This window comes from Danio rerio, chromosome 18, assembly GCF_052040795.2.
Source record: "Danio rerio strain M-AB ecotype USA chromosome 18, GRCz13ab, whole genome shotgun sequence".
Lineage (NCBI taxonomy): Eukaryota > Metazoa > Chordata > Actinopteri > Cypriniformes > Danionidae > Danio > Danio rerio.
In genome coordinates this window covers 1,867,078-1,878,319 of record NC_141038.1, presented here as the reverse complement: position 1 = coordinate 1,878,319, position 11,242 = coordinate 1,867,078, and the positions used below count along the sequence as shown (strand labels likewise).

General features: G+C 37.7%; 1 protein-coding gene across 4 annotated transcripts; it reads left to right on the top strand.

Moving 5' to 3' along the window:
- The first annotated feature begins 295 nt into the window (after positions 1–295).
- On the top strand, positions 296–10,356 carry ugt5f1 (UDP glucuronosyltransferase 5 family, polypeptide F1). Of its 4 annotated transcripts, XM_087291415.1 has the most exons (3): positions 296–356; positions 7,216–8,838; positions 9,570–10,356. In XM_087291415.1, the coding sequence occupies exon 2, from the start codon at positions 7,229–7,231 to the stop codon at positions 8,804–8,806; it is 1,578 nt and encodes a 525-aa protein (XP_087147541.1). In that variant the 5' UTR covers positions 296–356; positions 7,216–7,228; the 3' UTR covers positions 8,807–8,838; positions 9,570–10,356.
- Positions 10,357–11,242: the final 886 nt, after the last annotated feature.

Here is an 11,242-nt window from a genome sequence, read left to right as displayed (position 1 = left end):
GTTGAAACTAATGTATAAACAAACATATTCACGTTTTAAAGCTGACATGGCAGACTTTTGTATCTCAACATGACTGTAATTGTTCTAATTAATAATAATGATGATGATGATAGTAACTAGATATTTTGGACAGTGGCTTAAGTTAGGCTACTGAAAAAAAAGTACTTATTTGTTCAAAAATAATAATAATAATAAACCCCTATGAATAGTAACGACGCTGGCGTTGACGCTTCAAGAAAGTGTCCAATCATCTTGAATTTACAGTAATTAATATTCATGAGCGACGCCCCCTCCCACCCAAACAAGAAGCGCGTTTCACGAGCTCGCTGCTACACCGTCCCCTTGCTCGAATACATGTAAGTCTTTTTATTTCATTTATTAGAAATCACAACAGCTATGACACACATTCAATTGTGGACATGCACATGCAGTTAAAATTCGTCAAACGTTTATCGTGTCGTCAGAAATGAGCTCCGCTTTGTTAGCTAACCAGTCGTTTGTTTGTTTGTGTGGACTGTTAATGTCAGTGTATATTTATTAGCTGTGTACAGTTGAACACTCTGTTCCGTGTTTTTCCTCCAGGAAGAAAGACTTTTGTTTCACTGAAAGTGAGATGAGTATTTCTTCGCTTCCGGAAGTACATTACACTTTTCTCTGAACAGAACTGAACTGTCACCCTCGTGTATAGTTGTTTACCTCGAGCAAAAACACCATGCAAACCCTAGACAAATAAGTGTTATGGCTATACAATATGTCGATTCAGCATTTCAAATGTTAACCACTGTTGCGCTAACGTTTGAAAATCGCATGGTTTTTATGAGTTTAAAGGTACATAAAACAGTGTGTATGTGTGTGTGTGTGTGTGTGTGTATATATATATATATATATATATATATATATATATATATATATATATATATATATATATATATATATATATATGAGCAATTCCATGCAAATGTCAACTTTGCCATGAAAAATTATTAAGTTTTCACCAAAATAGAGTAACCATTTCTACATTTTTTGTGTAAGCAAGTGTTTTACAGCACTCTAAAAATACTCATAAATGTATCTGTCAGTGTTTCAAACTATTATATTTAATTTGCCAAAATCACACAAGTGGCAATTTCACAGCTGTCACATCCATAACAGAAAAGTGTCACATCCATAACGACACTTTTTCCACATACCTGCAAAAATGTCAAATAAAATAAAATCAATAATTTTAATTATATAGTGAGGCGACTTATATATGTTGATTAGCATTGTTTCTTTTGTGTTGTGCAGTTTAACTGAAAGAATTTCTACAAAGTCTGTTGTAGACAGTAAACTCGCAGACTTTTTTTGTCACATCCATAACGCATGTACATTTTTCTCATTTAAAATATAAAAAGGGTTTACAGATTGATATTTTTCTGATCCCATAACTCTGTGGCGAGTTGTTTTGAAAAATATAAACAGATTTTTCGATATAATGTTAACGTATACTTTCTATATGAATTCATGTTTTGAGTTTTCACTGCAAATGTCACATCCATAACGCTGGAATTGCTCATATATATATATATACATATATAGCTTAGGTTTGTCAAAGGTTGCTTTTCAATTTGATTGTTCAATATCTGTCCTGCCATTAAGGCTTACTAGAAATATACGCTCACTGGCCACTTTATTAGGTACACCTTACTTGTACCGGGTTGGACCCCCTTTTGCCACCAGAACTGCCTTAATCCTTCATGGCATAGATTTAACATGGTACTGCAAATATTCCTCAGAGATTTTGCTCCATATTGACATGATAGCATCACACAGTTGCTGCAGATTTGTCAGCTGCACATCCATGATGCCAACCTCCCGTTCCACCACATCCCAGAGCTGCTCTATTGGATTGAGCTCTGGTGACTGTGGAGGCCATTTGAGTACAGTGAACTCATCGTCATGTTCAAGAAACCAGTCTGAGATGATTGAGCTTTATGACATGGTGTTATCCTGCTGGAAGTAGCCATCAGAAGATGGAGATACTGTGCTCATATAGGGATGGACAAGGTCAGCATCAGTACTCAGGTAGGCTGTGTCATTGACACAGTGTTCCATTGGTTTGAATGAACCCAAACTGTGCCAAGAATCTCCCCCACACTATTACACCACCACCACCAGCCTGAACCACTGATACAAGGCAGGATGGATCCATGCTTTCATGTTGTTGATGCCAAATTCTGAGCCGAGCATCCGAATGTGTCAGCAGAAAGTTCTTAGCTGACAGGAGCGGCACCCGGTGTGGTCTTCTGCTGCTGTAGCCCATCCGCCTCAAGGTTGGACGTGTTGTGTGTTCAGAGATGCTCTTCTGCAGACCTCGGTTGTAGCGAGTGCTTATTTGAGTTACTCTTGCCTTTTATATCAGCTGGAACCAGTCTGGCCATTCTCCTCTGACCTCATTTGCGCCCACAGAACTGCCACTCACTGGATATTTCCTTTGTCGGAGCATTCTCTATAAACCCTAGAGATGGTTGTGAGTGAAAATCCCAGTAGATCAGCAGTTTCTGAAATACTCAGAGCAGCCCGTCTGGCAGCAACAACCATGCCACGATCAAAGTCACTTAAATCCCCTTTCTTTCCCATTCTGATGCTCATTCTACATGCCTAAATGCATTGAGCTGCTGCCATGTGATTGGCTGATTAGAAATTTGCGTTAATAAACAGTTAAACAGGTGTACCTAATAAAGTGGCCGGTAAAATTATAAAGCTTTTTTGTAAGAAAAAATGTGCACAAGAAAGTATATAAGATTGCAATTGATTTTTTATGGTTAAAACCGTAAAGTGTTAATTTACTGTGGAGTATTAATTTTAATTTATTTGATTATTCAATTATCCTTGTCGTGTCTGACTACCATTATGACTTCCCAGAGATATAGAAAGGCAAGGCAAGTTTATTTCTGTTGCACATTTCGTAAACGATGGTTATTCAAAGTGCTGCACATAAACAAAAATAAAAGAAACAAGTATAAGAAATCAGAAAGAGCTTTATTGCCAGATATGTTCACATATGCAAAGAATGTGTTTTGGTGACAGCTTCTACAGTGCAGAGATGGGACAGAAAACAGATAATAAATACATTTTAAAAACAGAAGTAAATACTGAATGCAAATATACAAACTGACTAGTGTATGTGCAGGTATATTAATGCAACGGTATGTATGCATCTGTCATGTGCAAATTGGCATATGAAGTATCCTGTTAAATAAGTGTATATGTGTATAAAAAGTAGTGATGTTTGTTCAAATCACTTTTATTCTTGCATCAGCAGCAGCATGTGTACTATGATGAGTAAAAATCTTAGCTGCTGGCTCCAGACAGTGCAAAATACAATGAAACAAAACAACACTGTTGATGTGAAAACGTGAAAAGTGAAAACGTGAAAGCAGTGTTGAAGACAAATATAAAAAAGACAATAAATATGTGAAAGGCATTAAATACGCAAGGAAATACACATTACACACATGAAGGCACAGATGGACTAATACACAGTCAAAAAGGTGCACATAGTTTCACAAATACTATCATCAAGTGTTCATGAGATGGATTCCCTGAGGGAAGTTTCTGTTTCAGGCTGTTTTGGTGCACAGTGCTCTGTAGCATCGACCAGAAGGTAATAATACTAAAAATGATTAAAAACCGATTAAAATGTGCACATTTCATTAAATTGTTGTATCTTTTTTTGTGTTTGTCTGGTCAATTATGTTTTTCACAGATGCTCTCCCCTACAAAATCACAGCAATTTTTCTAAAACATTGCATAATTCTTTGCATATATTCAGGTTATTCAAGCCATCTGGTGACATGGATTTCATATTGCAATATCATTCATTCATTCATTTTCTTGTCAGCTTAGTCCCCTTATTAATCCGGGGTCACCACAGCGGAATGAACCGCCAACTTATCCGGCACGTTTTTACACACACACACACTCATACTCTACGGGCAATTTAGCCTACCCAATTCACCTGTACCGCATGTGTTTGGACTGTGGGGGAAACCGGAGCACCCGGAGGAAACCCACGCGAATGCAGGGAGAACATGCAAACTCCACACTGAAACGCCAACTGAGCCGAGGCTCGATCCAGTGACCTTCTTGCTGTGAGGCGACAGCACTACCTACTGCGCCACTGCGTCGCCTATTGCAATATAATAATAATAATAAAAATAATAATAATTCCTTACATTTCTATAGCACTTTTCTAGACACTCAAAGCACTTTTACACAATGGGGGGGATATCCTCATCCACCACCAGTGTGCAGCATCTACCTGGATGACACGACGGCATATTGCAACAGCTGAGTGGTCGAGAGACATAATGATGAGACCAGTTATGATATGGGTATGGTTAGCAGGGCAGGATTGGCCATTGGCCAAATTTGGCCAGGATGCCGGGGTTAAACCCCTACTCATTTTCGAAGGACATCCTGGGATATCTCTTCTGAATGACGGTGCTCACTGAGCAGTATAAAGTCTATGTGAGAGTTGCAGAAACTAGTTGCCGGCATAATAACATTGCAATTTACAGTAATTTGTCCTCTCAATATTGGCAGCCCTGATAAGTGGTCTAGTGTAATATTATCTTTATTATAATTAATGAATTATATTAAATGACTATGCATTTCATTATTTATAGGTTTTTGTTATTATTTATTCTTTTATTATTGTTTTTTTAAACTTCTATTTTTGCCAATTTTTTAGTTTAATTTCATTTAATAATCTTTATGTAAGAATAAAATATGATATTTTATTAAACGTTTGTATTAAATCATATTTTATTTATATAAATTGATTTCATTTTAGTTTTTCTTTTATTACATGAATTCCATTGTGGTAGAGTAGGCCTCTTATATCAAGTAATGACTGTTTTACTGCCATATATTGCATACTTAGCATAGTAATTAAAGTATGCATGCTTTCAAGTCTGACACAATCCTGGGTTTGCAATGACCTTAAAAAGAGTTTATTGTCAAGTTCATTGTGACCTATGAAAGGCCATTTTAAAGAAGACATTTAGTCTGACAGAGATTCACTGTCAGGAACATCTTGTTCTGTTTTGCAATCCTTCATGGGAGAGTTAATCAAGTACTTCAGGACCAAACACACATCTGAAACAGGATAATTCAGGGTGCAGAGCTTTGACTTCCTGCTTAATTCTCTCTCTGCTTTCCACAATCCATTAGTAGTGTGTTTTTTATGAGCAGATTTTCATGCAGGCTGGAGATTGTGGGCTAAAATGTGTTTATCAGGAAGGGACAGGGTGTTTTTTTCTTTTCTGGAAGTCAGATTGCAAAAGTAATTGTGAAATGAGGTTGTGGTTTTCTAGACCTAAGCCTGTGTGTTTTGACTGCAGTCTAGATGAAGTTTAACAGAAGTGGCTCTAGCTCTGACGTATTTTATGTGTAACTGATTTATTTTATAACATGTTAAAGTTTAATTGTCAAGACAAGGTTAATGCATTTGTTCTTAGATCTGGTTGAAAGTACATTAGCAGGTAGGCTGCACCATATTGGCATCAATATTGCAATATTTGCATTAGCAATAGTCACATTCCAGGATATGCAATAAGCCTGAATTATAGTTTACCTGGAGCTAGAGAATTGTATTTAACTGCTGTATTATATGAAATTTATATACAATTTATGGGGGGGGAAAAGTTTTTTCTCCATTTTTGTCTTGTCCCTTGTCCAAATATCTATGTTTCAAAGTGAAAACCATTATTTTACTTACCACATTGGCAGATAATTTGATTTGTTTTAAGGAAAAACTCTTAATTTTGATCAATCTTAAATCAAGTACAATTAATTTGTTGATATTTGGACTATAAATGAGATAAAGCAAAGCAAGAAAAGCATGTATTTGCATTGTGGTTGTTCCATTTCCGTACTTGAACACTGAGAGGCTCCCTAGAAACTGTCAAATATCGCAATTCAAATCTTGTGGAACTTGTGAATGCACTCTGCCTCTCTCAAGCACTGATGCCAGCAGAGTTTTAGGGTGCTTTTACACCTACACTTGTTTCGGAACGTGTCTCGTTTGCCCAGTTAGCGCGGTTCGTTTGGCATATGTGAACAGGGCAATCGCGCTCTGTTCTGCGCCAAAGTAATCGCTCCGAGATCGCTTGAATGAGGTGGTCTCGGCTAGATTGAAACGAACCCTGGAGCAGTTGGATTGCAGTGAGAAAGCGATCCGATCCGAGTGCGGTTATATCACAGTGTTTTATGGATATGTAATAGGATTTATTATAGAATTATGTAATAGAATTATGAGTAGGGCAGGAAGTTTCGCGAGTCTCCGGATGCCCGCAAACGAGTGATGATCTCCCGGTAATCTCACGTCTCCCTCCCGGTCCTCAAATAGGCATCGTCACGCACCCTTCTCACCCCTCCCCACCGCATCTCTCCTCAGACACGTCGCGTGTGCACCCTGTCAATCACCACCAAACCACCACCTCTCCTGACAGCTGAGCGAGACACTGCAAAGTAAACCCTGACACTCTGACCAATGTGAGGAGAGTTTACTCGCACGTGACTTGTTTTAGCTCTTTTGGTCCTTTTAGAAACTTTGCAGTGTGAAAGCGAACCGCTCCAAGAGCAAAGAGCAACAATGTAACAATTGTAATCTCTGTTTCGGAACAACTGAATCAATTCACCGGTGTGAAAGCACCCTAAGCGCCTAAAAAAAGCAAAAAAAAAAAAAAAAACAACATTAGAGTTTAGCGATGGTAACATTAGAGGAAAGATACATGCAGAGGAAGGGAGAAACAGCAGGGTAAATCGCTACAGAATCCTACTTTTATTCCGTTTTGAACTACATTGCATATCCTGCAATGTAGTTCATATCCTGCAATGTAGTTCATATCCTGCAATGTGCCTATTGTGGATGCACACATTGCGATATCAATGCTGAAACCATATTGTGCAGTCCTGCTCTCTGCAATACGAGGACCTGCCCAAATGCTGTTGGTTTTGTTGTCATTGATTTATTTGCTACAGGCCATAACCAGCACAAAAACACACTTGTCAAAATGTTAATTATTAGGAAACTGTAGTTTGACCTGGTAATAAGTTACCATATCAGTGGGCAGTTTCCTTAAAACACACTGGACTCCACAGACTTGCATTAGAGACGTGCTTCTCTGATAAACGAACATTAACGATTTGTTTGTTTATGTCTTTCAGAAATGTGTTTGTGATGGATATTATCTTTGTGGTCCAAATCGTCGTTCTAAGCCTGACCCTCCCGGTGCATTGTGGGAAAATCCTGGTGTTTCCTCATGAAGGCAGTCACTGGCTGAACCTGAACACTTTGATCGGGGAGCTTCACCATAGGGGTCATCAGATCTCCGTGATCCGGGCCCTCGACAGCTGGTACATCCCAGAAACATCACCTCATTATGACTCAATAAATGTACCGTTTTTACTAGGTGGAGATGACCAGTTTTACCACAGCTTCATATTTAGACAGCTGCAGATCAGGCGAGAGCAGCGCTGGACCCGCTTCAAGCTGGACATGGAGCTCAAGGAGAAGTTTTCAGAAATGCACAGAAAGATTTGTGAGATGGTGATCCATATTGTTGAGAAGGAGCCCGCGATCATGAAACAGATCAAAGAGGCGAACTTCGATATAATGCTGACGGATCCGGCGAACGGAGGAGGTGTGGTCCTCGCACATTATTTACATCTACCTTTGGTTTTTAACGTCCAGTGGACTGTGCATGGAGAAGCGCATTTCGCGATAGCGCCATCTCCTCCGTCTTACGTTCCCTTCCCGCTTTCGCAGCTAACCGATAGCATGAGTTTCCCGCAGAGAATATATAACGTGCTGTTTTCCGCCGTTCGGCTTTTCCTTTACAGGCGAACAGTTGGTCCTCATTATAGTGCTTTGTGCAACCGATTATTCGGTCCTGGTTTGGACTACTTTGAGCTATTTCAGGCTGCCGATATTTGGCTTATGAGAGCCGATTTTGTTTTTGACTTTCCTCGGCCGACTATGCCTAACGTCATCTACATTGGCGGATTTCATTGCAGCCCTGCTAAAGCACTTCCAAAGGATCTGGAGGATTTCCTACAAAGTTCTGAAGAGCACGGCGTCATCGTTATGTCCTTAGGAACGTTAGTTGCTCAACTTCCAATGGATATCGCTGATGAAATAGTCGCTGCTTTTGCTGAACTTCCCCAGAAAGTAATCTGGAGATACACTGGAGACAGACCTGCCAATGTGGGCAACAATACACTACTGGTTAACTGGCTCCCGCAGAATGATCTCCTGGGACATCCCAAAACTAGAGTGTTCGTGTCTCACGGAGGAACCAATGGCGTTTTTGAAGCCATCTATCATGGCGTTCCTATAGTCGGCCTACCGCTTGTGTTTGATCAGGATTACAACCTATTAAAAATGAAGCATAAAGGCGTGGCTAAAGTTTTAGACATCGCAACCATAAACCGGAATATATTCAAAGATGCATTACAGGAAGTGCTTATTGATCCATCCTACAGGAGTAACATGCAGAAACTGTCCAGTCTGCATAAGGACACTCCGCTAAAGCCGTTAGACAGCGCCCTCTTCTGGACAGAGTTTGTCATGAGACACCAAGGCGCTGCTCACCTGCGCACGGACTCTTATAAAATGCCCTGGTATTCGTATCACAGTGTTGATGTTGGAGTGTTCCTGGTGTCAGTTTTGTGTTTTATAGTTTTTGTTTTGTTTAAAATTGTTCGATGTTTGTGTTGCAGGTTTTGTGCACAAAGAAATCGAGCAAAACAGGATTAGGTGTAAATATTGTTGTGGAAAAGTGAAGGAGAGTTGCCTTTAGTGCCAATGCTGCATACTGACTTGTAAAAGTGTGTGTGGGTGTGTGTGTGGGGAGGGGGGGGGGTTAAAAATGAGATGAAACATTACATGTACAGACGTTTTGTTTGTACAGAAATTACAAATGTGTACTGTAAAAAAAGTCTTGCTGCCGTACATTTTTGTGTAAGGACATCATTTTTTTTTCTAGTCATCTCAACTTGCATACATCTGATTTGCTAAAAAAAATTTAAAAAGTTAAACTATATGTATAACTTGAAAAAAAAATTGTTTAAACCTGATTAATTGATTTAAAATAAAGTTGTAAAACATAAACCAAAACATGTAATGTAGATTTTTTTGTTGTTGTTTTTCTAGTTTTATTATTATTATTCAGTTGTTTGTTTTTTTTTCAACTTTGTCCCTTTATTTATCAGAAATGAACTGCCAATTTATCCAGCATATGTTTTACGCAGTGGATGCCCTTCCAGCTGCAACCCAGTACTGGGAAGCATCCATACACAGTCATTCACACACACACACACACACTAATTTAGTTCAGTAGTTCCCCGGAGGAAACCCACAACAACACAGGGAGAACATGCAAACTCCACACAGAAACACCAACTGGCCCAGCCGAGGCTCGAACCAGTGACCTTCTTGCTGTGAGGTGACAGCGCTACCCACTGCGCCACCGCTATTGTTATTATTTGTTATTATTGTCAGTTGCCGTTTCTGTGTGGAGTTGGCATGTTCTCCCTGTGTTGGCGTGGGTTTCCTCCGAAGGTTAAAATTAGATGAAACATTCAGTTTACTGAAGTTTTATTTGTACAAACATTAAAAGTGCACTGTAAAAAATTGTGCTGCCTTAAATTAAGTTGAATAAAATTAACTCGTCATCTCAACTTGAATCAGTTAAACTTGCTAAAATGTTAAGGTAAAATTTTTATAACTTGAAAAATTAAGTTTGAAAACTTGAAATAAGAACATTTGTTGTCTTTTTTGTGTTTTATATATGTAACAATAATTACTGTGCGTGCATGTGTGTAAAAATTAGATTATTTAATTTGTATACGGTTGAGAAAATAAACTCTAAAAAAAAATCTTGCTGCCTTAAATGCTGTAGTTGAGTGAAATAAGCTTTTTCTAGTCCTCTCAACTTACATCAAACTTGCTAAAAATATTTAATCAAGAATTTAAAAATTAAGTTGAAACCTGATCAGCTGATTAAAACAGTTAAAGTTGCACAATGTAACTTTAATTGTTTGTACAAATTGTATTTAAGCTTTGTTAGATATTTATGTTGCAGGCAAAAAGAAATTGAGCTCAACTCTCGAAAAAGAAAGAAAGAAAGACTTGAGTTGAGTTGAATGTAATGATGGTTGTGGACGCAGTGTGGCAGTGTTGAGTTGCTTTATGCTGCATACTGATATGTAAAACTGTATGTGTGTGTGTACTGTATATAGGTCAAAGATCAGATAAAACATTAAATATTGAATTGCATAAAAATAAAAATTTGCACTGTTTAAAAATTGTTGTTGCCTTAAGCATTTTTGTTGTATCAAACTACAAATAATGTCATGGTAGCATGCATCCAACTTGCTAAAATTAAGATAAACTTTGTGTAATTACAATAAATAATTACCCTGATCAACAGATTAAAATAGTTTCATAATGTAACCAAAACATTTGTTATCATGACATTGTGTGTGCGTGCGTGTGTGTATACATACATTAAGTCAGAATTATTCGCCCCCTCTGTTTATTTTTCCCCCAATTTCTGTTTAACAGAGAGCAGATTTCTTCAGCACATTTCTAATCATAATAGTGTTAATAACTCATCTCTAATAACTGATTCATTTTATCTTTGTCATGATGACAGTAAATAATATTAGACTAGATATTCTTCAAGACACTTCTATACAAATTTAAGTGGCATTTAAAGGCTTCACTAGGGTAATTAGGGTTAACTAGGCAGGTTAGGGTAATTAGGCAAGTTATTGTATAATGATGGTTTGTTCTGTAGACTATCAGAAATATATAGCTTAAAGGGGCTAATAATATTGACCTTAAAATGGTGTTTGAAAAATTAAAAAGTGCTTCTATTGTAGCCGAAATAAAACAAATCAGACTTTCTCTAGAAGAGAAAATATTATCAGACATACTGTGAACATTTCCTGAATCTGTTAAACATCATTTGGAAAATATTTAAAAAAGAAAAAAAATTCAAAAAGGGGCTAATAATTCTGACTTCAACTGTGTGTGTGTGTGTGTGTGTGTGTGTGTGTGTGCGTGTGTATATTATTTATCTATTTTTCAGTTTGATAATGTTTCTGAATTAAAAATGATTGAATTCAGTGTTATTTATGTACATATTTAATTGAAAGTGATGAGCCATCATTCTTGATGCTTATTAAA